At 35.1% G+C, this 15,214-nt stretch overlaps 1 protein-coding gene across 1 annotated transcript in view; it reads left to right on the forward strand.

Annotated features, from left to right (window-relative positions):
• CSMD3 (CUB and Sushi multiple domains 3) overlaps positions 1–15,214 on the forward strand; it is a 734,654-nt gene that overhangs the window by 615,670 nt on the left and 103,770 nt on the right. Inside the window, 4 exon segments of the mRNA XM_067292283.1 lie at positions 3,950–4,138; positions 7,207–7,384; positions 10,626–10,771; positions 13,976–14,056. Coding sequence (XP_067148384.1) covers positions 3,950–4,138; positions 7,207–7,384; positions 10,626–10,771; positions 13,976–14,056 — 594 coding nt within the window.

The following is a 15,214-nucleotide window of genomic DNA, read 5'->3' on the forward strand; positions in this document are numbered from 1 at the left end:
TGTTATTCAGTTCTTATTTGAGATATGATATAATTTGTAGGGATAAGGGACCTTTACAATCTGCTGATGAGAAGAACAGTGAAAGACTGTAAAGAAAAAGCATGTGTCTAATTGATACTGTTAATAATAACAGTAACCATTTTGGAGATACTGTTGTTTGTGAGCAAAGAATTTCAAAACATTTCCCTCAGTGTTTTTAACCACTTGTGAGATAGCTGGTTCTTACAAAAATATACACTCCATGTGCACTTTTCAGATTTTGCAGATTTTGCATAGCGTATTTGTTCTCAGTTCTATAATAGGAAGGCAATGCTTGGAAAAGATAACCAAGATGTGCGAAAGAGGCTTATACTCAAACCTTACTTGCTCACTATAAAAGCTTTGATATTCATAGTTCATGATAGAACTTTTTAATTATTACTTATTCTGAGAAAAATATTGCAAGTAAAATTACAGTCAGGTTTCTTTTTCCCCTTTCTTAAACATATACATATATATATAAAGCCTTTTGTATCAGACTAATGTTCCATCTAGCTCAGTATGGTGTCTCCTAGTGGCAAAAAGAAATGCTACTTAGGAGCAAAGAAGTTAGCTAGTGAGCTAGAAGTTAGCTAGCTAATTTCTGTGGTCCATTACCGTTGTACTCCCCCAGCATCCACAGTGGTTGTGGTAGAGATATTAGAAGGTACAGCACTTCCCAAGCCTTTTTACACTCCCTCTGTGGACCTGTTGTCCATGAATTTGCCTAAGCCCTCTTTCAGCCTGCTGATACTGTCTGCCTGCATAAACTGCTGTGGCAACAAGTTCCAGAAGTTCTCTGCGCACTCTGTAAAGTTTCTTTTACTGTTCTGAACTGATCTGCTATGATTTCATTGAGAGCCTCCTCATTCTAATACTGTGGGATTTTATGGACGACATTTTTGCATTCAGCCTTTCCACCACCTTCATGATTTTGTGAATCTCAGTCATAACCCTCTGAGCCTTCTGCTCTCCAAACTGAAGAGTTTCAGCCTTTTGATATCTCCTTGTAAAGGTAGCTGCTTCCATCCCTTGGTCATTTAGTGATCAAGTCCACTGTCTCTTTCTTGTGATTCAGAGACCAGAAGTGTACATAGTACTCAAAATGCGAGCACACCAAGGTTTTAGATAGTGGCAAAATGACACCCACTATATCGATTTCAATATTCTTTCTGATCACACCCAGCATTGTGTTTACTTTTTTGGCTGCCTTTGCACATTGTACCAGTTTCAGAAAACTGAACTAATGACTCTGAAATCTCTTTCCTGAAGTGTCAGGAAAGAACTGTCAGATCTGTGTTCATCCATGCAAAGGCATGGATGATTTATGCAAGGGATTAAATTACATTTATCTATGTTGAAGCTCATCTGGCAGCTTTTTGCAGACCTAATTTTGTGAGGTCCTCCTGGAATTCCTCACTGACAGCATTTTACTGTCCATAAGAGCTTAGTATCATCTTCAGACTTGCAAATTGCACTGCTTACTCTCTTCTTCAGGTTATTGATGAAGATTTCGCACAAAACTGGGCTCAGTAACAATCCATTGAGAAAGCTGCTGGTGACTCTTCTCAATTCTGAGAAGTGACCTGTCCTTCAATTTAACCAGCTTTCATTCTGTAAAAGAACTTTTCCTCCAGTTCTGTGGTAGTTCAGAGTTTTAATAGCCTTTCTGTGGAACCTTGTCAAAAATCATTTTGAAAGTGTATTGTGTCCGTTGGATCGCCTTTATACATGTCTTTATTGACACCTTTATAAAACTACAGGATGTTAGTGATGAAAGATTCCCCTTAGCTCTGCTATCTCTTGCCCAAGACACCATGTTTATCCATGTGATCAGTGATACTATTCTTTATTATAGACTCTACCATATTACCAGGGATGGAAGTCAGACTCAGTGATCTGTAATTTCAAGGATCCCTTCTAAAGCTCTTATTATAGATGAGATTTACATTGGCAAGCCACCAATCCTCTAGCACAGAGCCTGAAATGATAGGATATACACCTTGGTTCAGAAATTCTTCTGGATGAATGCCATCTGCTCCTGGTCCTCTGCCCTATCTATTTAGTCTAATACTTTTTTTGTATTTACTTCTAATTGATCTGGTATCTAAGACCTGTCTATTACAAACATTGTATCTTGTTTGGGAATCTCTCCAGCATCTTCTGATTTTTCAAATTATATTTTTGCCCTCTTAATTTCCTATTTATATTTGACCTGCTATGTTTTATTAGGTTTTGAAAAGGCAGACCTTTCATTTTTTAAATGACAGCCTTTTCCCTATGGTAACTTCCCTAACTTTCTTACTGAGTCATACAAGCCTTTTTTGTACCACTTTAGTAGATTTTTATTTTGAATTGTAGCTCATGTTTTACCTGGTCTTTTAATGCAACGTTAATCAACATATTCCAGTCTGCATTACCTCATTTTTATATTTCTTTCATTTGTATTTTCCTCATTTGTTTCCCTTTCTGGAGACTGAATATGCCTGTGCTGTGTTTATTTAATTCGCTCTCTCCCGATACAAGCAAACAGTATTATGACTGCTGTTATGGAGCGGCTTTCCCACTAATACTCCTTTGAACTAAGACCTGAGTAGCAAGTCAGTTCAAATCTAATCTAACATCTTTGCTTGTGGGTTCTCAAACTGATTGTTCTAGGGAACAATTATTTCCTGCATTAACAATTTGATTTCTTCAAGTCATCATGATGAGGTCCATATGTGGGTATCTGGGTTTCCCCTTACTACTACCTGTCCTATATTTGCAGCTTTTCTAATCTTACTTAACATTTCCTGTTCAGTATAATTTTCTGCATTACAGGGTTGTGGAAGCAGTTAATACTACACTTATATTATTAGAATTTTAATTTCTACCTATAAGTATTCAGTCATGCTTCCTTTTTTCTGGTAATATCTTTTTGATATGAAACTTCATATAATTCTTTACATATAGTGTTGCTCCCCCACCTGGAAGTCCCTACCCCCCTATCATTCTTGTAAAGTAGCCTGGCAACACTGGTCTGTGAGGTGCCGTTCACATCAGGGTGGTTGACTGGTTCAAGCATTCTGGTTCCCACATGTTATATTTTACACTACTATATTGGTGTAAAAATGCTTCTTAGTTTTCCCTGTATTTTATTCCTTTATACTGCATGCACCAGTCAACTTGCATTGTAGGCTATCTGATTGCCTTCCCCATTCATTGCAAAACTGTTGTTTGTTTTTCTGCTGGCCTTTTTTTGGAGGTGCATTGACAGGTGGTCTCATCCCTCTCATGGCTTCACATCAGTTTTTCTACAGAAAAACTCTTCACATAAGTTTTTCCCCTGCTTCTGGTTTAAGGACTCCACTTGAACCTTTTTAATTTTCAGTGCCAGCATCCTGGCTCCATTTTGATTAAGGTGTATTGCAATTGGAAGCAATTTGCAGTCTTAAAGAGCTAATCAGTGGCCTACTTTTTTGAAGACCTATGAACACAAGGAGTCCATTCTCTTTCTACTCTCTTCTTCTCCTGTAGTGCAGTACTCTGTAGTTACTAAAATTAAAAGATAAAATTAAGAGGCTGATTTCGTTTTTGCCCTCACAGTGACTCTGTTCCAAAAGTCTTCAGGGTGTATCTTTTTGCGTGTGTGTATATTTTCAAAGTATAAAAAACATAAGATCATTTAAACTTTTGTTGTATTATGTTTCCTCTATGAAGTTTGGAATCCTAAAATAATTTTTATGGATATTTCCAGAATTCCTGCTGAAATGTTTTGCTGTACTTCTGGTATAGGACCAATGATCTTGATTGTCACTATGATGGAACTTAAGCGATATGGGATGTCTGTGAAGTTCTTCTTTTACTCCAATAAAAAACTTTTATTTTTGAAAGTATAATCAACATTTGTGTTTTACTTATGTTATTTTCCCATTATTATTATTTATTTCAGCATATCAACTACAAAGCTGTCCTGACCCTCGGCCATTTCGTAATGGTTTTGTTATTGGGAATGACTTTACTGTGGGACAAACTATTTCATTTGAGTGTTTTCCTGGATACACCTTAATTGGAAATTCAGCTCTGACTTGTCTTCATGGCATCAGCCGTAACTGGAATCATCCTCTGCCCAGATGTGAAGGTATGTACTGAGTGACCAAAAGAACCCTTAATTATTTGTAACTCTTTATAAAAATAGTTAATTGAAATTGTTTCAGCTTTTCAGTTTATAGAGACTATGCTTTTATAACGTAGTCTTTGCATAGGAAGTATGCAATTTTGCTTTTGAAAGTTTTTCTGGAAAAGCTGAAATGTTTCATGGAAGTATGAAGTCCCTGAAGACTGAGATCTGAGAGAATAAGTTCATTTCTGGAAGGTTTTTACTTCTGAAATTTTAGGCTGAAATTCTGGAATATGGAGCTGCTTTTTTGATCTAGGTGGTGCTCTAGAGTAAAAGCTCTGCACTGAGTCAAGCAAACGGATTCAACACTTGAATTTCCCAAATCTGGCCACTTATCTTCTGTCTTATCAGTTGGAAAAAAACATCAAAGATGGTATGAAATGCAACTGTACTACAGTTGATGCTATTTGAAGTCATTTCTACATATGTTTTGATATTTGTGAAAGATATTTAAAAATATATTAACTTTTTACATTTTTTTTACAATGATATCCATGTAATAGGTAAGCAGAATCAAAGAACTGACTGGCTTATAGCTGAACTTTTAAGGAAATGAATGAATGTATATGATGATTCTTACCCTTAGCTATGGTAAAAGGAGTATGTAAGAAACAGGTCAAAGAAGGGCAGTTGGCTAGTGTCAGCAAACTGTGAAAGGGACAAAGATGGGTAATTATGTAGCACAGAAATCTGCATGAGAAATACGTGTTCACCACAAAGGTTATAGGTGAAACTGAAGTCTGTCTTTTCTTCCATGTCAAATAGTTATTTTCTGGATGTTCCAGGTTTGTCATATTTGTGCCAAGATTCAGACAGGTTCCTTAGAAAATGTAGACACAGTGAAGGTATTTCACATTCAAAATTGTCATCCACAAATCCTACAGTTCTGGGACTACAAGATCCAAACAGAATTAGCAATTAAGTAACTGACAGTAAAATTCTCTAGGTGCCTAATATAGGTTTCTGCAAAGATGAGATCTGCATGAGGTGTAAAGCACCCACCTTCATATGCCAAACCCACCCCCCGACACACAGTTCTGGGAGCGGTATTCAGGCTCTCAGGTAAAGCCCTAACGTCCCTCTATGTTGAGTGAGGTAAGCTCAGCATTAAGAACGAGTGTCCCAAAATCAAGCAAGTTGAAGAGGAGCGCCTTAGTAAACCAATACAAAAAACCAAATCATTATTTTCTGGGTATAATTGGGCACTGTGTTCTGGATTGTATGCCTAAGATTAGGCACTTACCTGAGAAGCCTCATTAATCAAAAGTCCTTCCAGAGTCAGTGTGCCATAGGTATTTCTGGGGGGCCTGCTAGCTTACTTAAAACCTACATGATACTGGATTCAAAGGGAGAAGCCTCATCATGTAAAAGAGGGATGACCTCTAAACTGTCTGTCTTTTTAAAATGGGAAAAAAAGTTAATTCATCACTATTAAGTTTCAACTCCCATTTTCTGGATCCTGAGGGAATAGCAATGCTTCAGATCTAACTGCTAAACAGTTCAGACATAGCCTTAGCTTTTCTTGTAGCTGTATTTTTTGTGCCTCACATTCAAGACACATAATTCTTACTGAATGGACTGTATTTGCTTTGATATCTTTCTTGCAAGGCAGCATATGCTAAGGCATATTTAATGCCTCAGACTTCTTGAAGCAGACAATCTGAATCAAATGTCATTAAACATACTTTCTGTTTAAACAGTTTTGTTCTCTTCGCATCCTCATGCCTCTAAAACCCCTGTGATCCCTGCTCACCACTCTCTAACCCTCTCTGGTCCTTCTTAAGTTGTCTCCCTCCCTTATGCCTTTGGAATCGCCATGTTCCCTGTCCCCTTCTGAGAAACTTCATTGCCTGCCAGTCACCATCCCATGTCTTCACTTCCCTGAGACCCTGCTGCAAAACTATTTCATTTGACCCTGCTGCAAAATCAGTTTTGCCTGCACTTCTCAGAAAACCTTGAGCCTTTGAAGCTAAAAGCAGAAGATAAGTGGTATATCAGCCATTAAGTCTGAATGGATGGGGAGTGAATCTGAAAGTCTCCTTATTCAGGACCAAGATACAAACCATAACATATGTTCACTTAAATACAAACACTGTACAATCCTCTTAGGACAAACCTGTGTTTCCCAACCACCTATTCTTTGGTTAGAGGTTCTTAAGCATATTTAAGAGGGTCTGGGTTATCATTCTATGCCCAATTTTTCTTCAGGAACACATATGCAAAGTTAAACAAATAATACAATTTTAGGCTTTACATGGTTTTCCAGAACTAGGCTTCTTATAACATAATTTCTTATGTTTGACTAGGATGGTAAAAAGGGATACATACTTTCAGGTGTAACGTTCAACATGTGGAGAAAATCACGGAGTGTGAATGAGTGGTTTGTCTGAAATGCACAGCAATGAATGTCCAAAAGCTTTATGATCAGTCTTGCACTGGATGAGGTTTAAAATTACCATACTTCAAGAAGAACTTCAGAAAGAAAGTCTTTATCTATCAGTATTTCTCCCAGGAAATACAAAATTGTTTTCCTCGCTGTGGCACACTGACTTTACATTCTCTGTACCCTCTAATTTTCCCCACACATCCTCAACCAGCTTAGCATATCTCTTCTGCCACCTGATAATTTTGGTTGGTTACCTTTTTGTGACAATAAGTGCCAGCAATTCCTATGTTTTACTGCTAATTTGGAGCTGGCATTTACGCAAAGCTATAACAAAGTATTTTATTGCCTCCACTTGTGCAGTCACTAAGTTAACTCAATGTCTAAATATTACTTTAGTTACAGTTCTGATAGTCTTTATAATGTCAGAATTACTGTCTCTATATACAGATTTGAGGTATTAGTTGGAAGCAGACCTCTGACTCTTTGCAAAAGCTCAGTAAAATCTTTGTTTTCTCAACAGTGATGGTGTTTTACATAATCTAGTTACAGTGTACCGAATGTGTTTTAAAGTACAGATTTCAGACAGTCTAAGAAGAATGCAAAAAGCGTTTAATGCTTCTGAAAACTAATGTCTTTTTTATAGCTCTCTGTGGAGGAAATATAACTGCAATGAATGGCACCATATACTCTCCAGGATACCCTGATGAGTATCCAAACTTTCAAGACTGCTTCTGGCTTGTAAGAGTGCCACCTGGGAATGGAATCTACATCAATTTCACAGTTCTCCAAACAGAGCCAATATATGATTTCATAACTGTCTGGTAAGAAAAGACTATTGGCATTTATTTAATCTTCTTGTGGCACTATGTAAAAAAGTAGGGAATAAAAAGAGTATCTTTGTGATTTCTCCCTTGACACTTGTTGTTTTTTCTGGTGACAATGAGTGATTTGCAATATTCCATGTTTTTCAATGTATTATTCTCCCTAGTTTGCACTGGGTATGAAGTCACATAGCCCTTGTCTTAAGAATTTGAAAACAATAATAGTGTGCCTTATCAGTTTATTAATCAAAAGTGTACAGAGATAAGACAGAGATTATCAGCAACCAGAAGAAGTAACTACACTTAAGAAAACAGTGATAATGAGTGGTTGTATTATGATGGCTTTCAATGTCAACGCAAGAAATACAGCAACATTTTTTTCATGTAGCTTCTTTTAAACTGTTAATAGTACATAAAAGGACACTCATATTTAGTTATTACAAAAAGAGTTGAGATAACTATAGCTGTCAATAAATTATATTGTTATACCTGAATTCATGTTTATCATGAATTTTTTCAGATAATGAAGCCCCTGTTGTTCTTAGTTGCAAAGATGGTCAAGGACATCCAGAACTTAATGTGGCAGGAGGCTATAACCAAGTGTAATCGCCCCATAGTCATCTTGAAATAGTTACTAGTGAGTCCCTTAGACATTTCAGCAGTGGTGAAGACCTTTTGGAAGCTTGCCTAAGAGAATAGTCCAGTGGAAAGAATCTGCAGATTGAGAGAGTAGTCTTGTAGTCTGAGTAGTGTTGCCCGAGCAGTGCAAAACAGTGAAAGAGGCAAAGTGGAATATCCATTATTTGTTTGATATTTCTATTTCACAGAAATCTAATTTGGATTCATACAAATTCAGGTAACTGAGGATTTCATTCCTGCATCCTCTATACACCTTTGTGATCATTTCTGTAGGTTCCAATTATGTTTCATTTTGAGTACTGCAAACTTTCTTGTCCAGCATTCCAGATACTTTATTGCTTTGCCCTAAAGTCTAACCAAATTTTGTCAGAATATGTACTCAGACTATTGCTCTGGTAAAACTCAACCACTTTTTGAATCCCTTGACTCTTCCCCAGTTATTTTGTTTATCAAATTTAGGCTGACCTTCAGAATCTTTCCTGAATTAAATTTGGCTTTTGTATTCATATGTACATCTTTTCTCTATTTTATCCCACACAAATTAGAACACTCCTGTCCCTTTCCAGTGCTCCTCCCATTGGACTCTTCCTTTCTACCATGTGGTTTCGTCTCCTTTCAGTTGTATTCCTGGCTGTGTTACAAACGTAGTTCTTACAATAAAAATAATTGTATATATTATGTTACAAAGGTAAAACCTCAGTTTTATTTCACTGCGTGATTTTTGCTGATTTTTTTATTTTTACAATTTTAGATGGGTTTTATCCTGTCTATTTAAATTAGAAACATTTTAAGGAGGATTCTCTGAAATTAAAGCATCTATTATGGTATTTATGTATGTATCATATATCCTGTTATTTATATATGACATATAAACCTGTATAAGCAGTACTCCGTACATCATGAATATATAATTAAAAAGCTTATACCACTTCTGAAAAATTATTTGTTTATAAAAGAACCAAAAAGAATGTATTTGAGCTGATCAGAAATTTTGACAGAATGAATTTCCAAAGGAAAAAATGCAATTTATTCACAATCCAAACGCTTCTCTAAATCATATTATTTCCCTGAAAAAACAGAATGGGGAGAAGAGGGGATGAGATGTGAGAATTTGGACAAATGCACTACTTCAAAGTTTTCAAAACAAAAATTCCCATCCCCTTGAAATTATTTTCTGTTAAAAAGATATTATGCATATAGCAATTATACAATTTAAACTTTTATTACCTAAATTGAAATTGTTGATTTTAATGTTCATCAGTTCCAAAGTTTTTTTTGTTTTGTTTTGTTTTGTTTTGTTTTGTTTTGTTTTGTTTACAGAAGAACTTGGGGATAGTAGGAGGGGCCTCATTCTGGTCTGGAAAGAAAGAAATATCGACATTTCATACCCCTGCATAAAATATGATTCTGTCCTCTGTACAAATCTACTGTTGTTTAGTCCAAACCTTGATTTAATTTTTCTGTTAAAACAAGTATTTCATTCTTCCACAGGGTGGCAATGATCTTGCAAGTCATCCATGTACTACCTAAACCACAATAGAACAAAACAATATCAATAAATGTATATAAACAAAGAATTTGAACATTTTTATAATAAATTTTACATAATAAAATATGAGATATATAGTAAAAAAAAAGTCTACTGTTTTTCCTGATTTAAAGTCAATTACATGTCATACTTAATTTTGGTTAAAACTAGCATTGACATTTATATGAATGTTTAATTGAGTCAATGAAACACAACCATTTATATAAACTGCATGAAACATCTCTCTCAGCAATAAATTTATTAAGAAAATTCCACAATATTCAGAAAAATGCACATTAAATGGACTTTCATATGTCTATGCCTACTATAAAATAGTAATGCTGACATTATAAAATTTAATTGTAAAAAAAGCTAGATAAAAAATTCTCTCGTTTGAGACTTTCTGAAAGTAAAGTCCTTAAAATAAAAATTATAAATAAAGTCTTCATTCATAAATGCCTGTATGCAGATTTCAAGTAGAATCTTGCATTCAGTAGAGAATATGCATTTTTCTTTTTAGGAAAGCCAATATTCAGCCATTGTCTTTTAAAATAAAATGGTATTCATGTCTTAATTTTTCTAGTAATAACCAAATCCAAAAGACTGGGGAAGGTGAATAGTATTAGGTTTATTTCTCCCTAATATCCATATTTAAAAACTTGGACAGGTAAGCATGAGGAGGATTCATGGCAATATGATGAAGGAGTATCACAAATTCAACCATATTGAGGTTGCTGCAATTTTCAGAAAAAAATGAGAATATTACTTCCAAAAGGGGTAAAATGGAGGATCTTGCATTCTAATAAATTTTAATGGCTCTCTAAGCAACTAATTCTTATACTTCAGTCCACACACTGAATTTTAAAAGTGTTGCAGCCCTTAATGTCTGTTTTATCTGATTTTAGATTATTTAAGACTTTAGAGTAACCTAGAGAAAGTTTACTACTTTGGATTAAAAACACATGCCATTTGGACAAACAAATTATCCCTCTCCTCTGAGAACATTTTCTTCAATATTCCTATACATTTATATAAATTTTCCTTAGTTTATCTTTTTATATCTGTTTTTCTTAGGGATGGACCAGACCAAACTTCTCCTCAAATTGGACAATTCAGTGGCAACACTGCCTTAGAATCAGTCTACAGCACTTCCAATCAGATTCTGATCAAGTTCCACAGTGATTTTACTACCAGTGGCTTCTTTGTACTTAGTTATCACGGTAAGGGTGACAAATAATTTTTTCACTGTCTATACTGATTAGTGTAGGAGTAAAACTTAGAAAAAAAATACTTTCATTACTTTTCTAAGAGTTGCTATTATTAATATGAATGACCAACATTAGAGTAATGTGAACATATGAAAGACTAACATGAATGACCAAACAGATTGTTTTCTTAACTTCTATATTAAACTTACTAATACTCAAGCAAAAAAGACTGTGTTGTGAAGAGACTGTCCATAAGCAAAGAAGATCTTGCAGTTCTAGGAGCATATCTTCTCACTGCTTACAACATTTCTAAAATTCCATGTAATCTAAATATTTGTGGGTGGCATTCAACTTCTCTGAGGTATTTAAGTATTATGAAGAAAGTACTCTTCTTCCAGAGCTGCCAATGATAGTGAATTATGTTTTATGGTTAACATTAAACTGTTGTTAAATTAAATATTTTTTAAAGTGAGATTGAAAACCGAGTCTCCAATTTATTTTGAATGAATGCTTAAGTGCTATCACACTGAATTATACTTCACAGAATCACAGAATGATTGAGGTTGGAAGGGACTTCTGGAGGTCATCTAGTCCAACCTCCCTGCTCAAACAGGGTCACCTAGAGCATGTTTTGCAGTCATTCACTTATTCTTGTCCAAGTGTCTCTTCCATTCCTATCATTACTATGGAACAGATTCAGCAGCAAGAGTGCCTTTAGGTGCTCAGGCAACATAGACAAGTCTATTTTCTGGATCCTGATCAGATTTTGGGACTAGAGTTCTATCTTTTTAACTGAATAAAGACCAAGGTGCATACAGATAAAAAAGAGCTGGGATGATTAGAGAAACTTTATTGTAAATAAAAAATAAAAAAAACACTAATGCCCACAATGAAGAAACAGCAGCAGCAACATCCAAATTGCTTATGGAATATAGATTCCACTAGGACTAAGCAGGGAGTTTCAGAATTTCAGTTCCAGATCTGGTTATCTAAACTGCATGTTGCATTTTGTGAAGAACAAACTGACTCTTTGCCTTTATCGATATATGAGTATGAGAAACCACATCTAAAAATGTTTGTAGCTAGTAATACAGTGTCTCTAAAGAACTTGCTCTCCTTGTACTCTTTTTGTTCTGTTGCTCTGCAAACTTGTTGTTGCACAAATGCTTCTTTACTTGCAATGAAGATGCAAACTGAATAGTAAAAAAAAAATTATTCATGGAAGAAACTTAAACACTTTTTGGACTGATGTTCTGAAGATAAACAAATCCGTGTATCCTATAGTCTGTGATCCTTCATATCAACTACATACTGTTTAGAGCAATGAGGGGGTGAGAGGAATCAAATTTATTTAAAACAGATAATTTGGGGATTAAAATGAATGTTACCCCCTAACTGAGAGACATTTGAGATAAATTATATGAATTATTTATTGAAGCCATTTTTTAATTATGTTGGTGATTTCAATCCTTTTTTTTTTCAAGAATGCAGATAGCACAGCTGTTCCATGTTTGCTTGGTGTGCTTTCTTTTAAATTACCTTATCCTAAGGCAGGCCGACAGCTTTGTGTCTCACTGATTTAAGTGCTTCTTCGCTATACAATAGACAAAAAGGAGTGAAGTGGGAAGACATCAAATATGAGTGATTCAGTACCAACAAGAGATCTTGTCTGGGCAAAATATAAATATTTGTGTTCGACCAAAGTAAGCTAGAGGCTTCTTTCACTACAGAATCCTAGGACAGATGTAGCAAAGATGTGTATAACAGAAGTGGAATCATCATCTGCCTTTTAAATGGCTATTTCCTAGCTAATGAGAGATGGCAGGAAACAATGCTATATGAAAACTTAATATCGATGAAAACCAAGAATGCTTGAACCATCGACCAACCTGAGTATATGCCTTAAAACCAGTAAGACTACACTGTCAGTTGAAACATTTTAGAATGATTTCTTTAGTCTCATTTCTGTCCTAATTGCGTTAAAATTGAAGGGAATTTCAGTTATGTCCAAACACAAGCCCATGCTGATGTAAACAGTGTGCTTCTCTGTAAAAAAGAAAGCTACATATCTTCTGCATACTCTTTATACTTGTATTTTTATCATTTGTTTCACCCAATTATTTTGCCTGGCCATTGCATATGTATGTTAAAACTCAGAAAATTATTTGAAGTGAGACTTCAAAAGAGAAGTTTTAAGGAAGAAGTGTAAATTTCTATTGCTTTTCTTTGAATAAATCATTTCAGAGTGACTGTTTAAAATTATTTCTATCTTAGTGTATTCCTCTATGTCTTAATACCTTCTTTAAGCCTATGAAAAGTATCTCATGATCAAGGGTGGAAAAATGTGATTACAAGACTCTAATGTGTATTCTCAATTTTTGAAAAATAATATAATTATTATATTGTTTAAAATTAGTGAAAAATCTCTATTGACTTGAATGCAACTGAATTTTTATGTGAAGTATGCCACTTTTAATGTCAATATTAAGCAAAATCTCTTTTTTTTTCAAATGATGTAAAAAAAAATTAGTTAGCTAAGAATATTTTGCTGTCCTGTCTAAGGAAAATGACAAGTCAATAGGACACTACTAGAATGTCTTAGAAGGATTTGTATCTGAAACATAATGATTAGAAACTAATTCCTTTAAGCCTCTAATTTGTTAATTCCAGAAGAATCAGTTCTCTTTGAGCCTATCTGCAGGTGATTACCTGTCTGTCTTCCACAGCTATTCATTTACTGGGAAATTTCACATTCAAAGTGCTTCTGTCCATAAGTTATTATACCTCTGGGTGGACTGTTTTGTCTTTTAAAACTTATCTTCTTTATGAGTAGTGTCAAGAGAGGAAGAGTTCAGGAGTAAAAATATATTGAGGATAACTTTTGTAAAAAAAAAAAAATTGCATAAATCAGAAAAACTCATGCGCTTTTTGGATGTTTACTTCAGTGAGAATATTTGCAACTACTTCTAGTCTTCATAGGTTATTTATGCAGGGAGTTTTGACATTAAAATTAAATAACTCTTTAAGAAGGTGAATCCAACTTCCAGTTTTTCCTTCTTGGTTCTGACACTCATGTTTTCTTTTTTTTATTCTGTTGAAATTTCTAAAGTGTTTATTTTTATCCTGTTAACTTGAGCATTAACTCAGTTATGTTTAAATGACTGTACTAGCTGTGGAAGTATGGGAATATTAACTGTGCTTTCTTCCTTTTTATAGCCTACCAACTTCGGGTCTGCCAACCTCCAACAAATATACCAAATGCTGAAATTTTGACTGAGGATGATGAATTTGAAATAGGTAATGTGAGAAAAAATAAAAGCAATATCTGTTTCAGAAGAAGGACTGCCATGAACAGACATTTCTTGTTTTTCAAGATGCAAATCGTGACTGGAATATGTTATATTTATATTTGAAAATATAATATCTACGAAGTCATTCCTCCTCCCTATACTTCCTGAGTACTAGCTATGTTTCAGAGATCACATCTGAGTATCTCAGTAACTCCTTTCCAATGAAGGGCATTATAAAATACATTTTTCATAATGTTTAATATAAAACATGCAGTCTTACATTGAAAGTTAAGAATATTTTAATACATATGTGCATGAATATATGTGTATGTACCTGTATAACTATAACAAATTAAACAGTTGGAATTAATTTTTAGCAAAAGCAGCAATGAAATATTATTTTTATTATCAATGATGTTCCTAGTTAGAATTTTTAAAGTAAATTTATTTTCTGCTTAAAAAAAAAAAAAAATTTGTTGGCAATGGTATGTTTTACACCAGAATTACAGTTTTGTGAGATGAGGAGTGTCACGCTGTCATGCTATGAAGGTTCGATAGCAACGACTGAGACAGTAATGTAATAATAATAAAAAAGATGTTTATTTCCTCACACAAGTTCTTGGATTAGTAACATCCATTAAAATAATGTGATTACTAATTAGGAAGGATAACACAAAACCATCAGTTACTAATTTAGAAAGGATAACCCGAAACCGTCGATTACTGCGCTATTAATTGGAAGGACTGCTTATCCCTACTTGAAAGCTAGCTTGTTCACTCTCCTAGTGGGAGGGCTCTCAACCTCGAGGAGTTACCTTACCCCAGCGTCCCAGGAAAAGGGGAGGGGGGGGATACTCACGCTCCAGCCGGAGAGGATGGTCAGGTCACGTTCCGTCCCTGCTCAAACTCTCCTAGCTCCCAAGTCTCTTTTTATAGGGCTGGGGCTCTGGGCAAACACTGCTTTTGCTGACTTTTAGCAAGTTTCGCAATCACAGGACTGTCTGTTTGTCTGCTTGGGAGGACCCTGCTAGCGAGGCAAGACCACAGCACCTCCGTATCGCTTCTTCCCTCCCCGGGGGTCCGTGCAGATCCCAGGTGGCAGACTTCACTTCTCCAGTCTTGCTAATCATTCCGCAGCCTTGCGCATATCAGTCCTTGCACAGAT

Source organism: Apteryx mantelli, chromosome 2 (genome assembly GCF_036417845.1).
Source record: "Apteryx mantelli isolate bAptMan1 chromosome 2, bAptMan1.hap1, whole genome shotgun sequence".
NCBI classification, from domain to species: Eukaryota; Metazoa; Chordata; class Aves; order Apterygiformes; family Apterygidae; genus Apteryx; species Apteryx mantelli.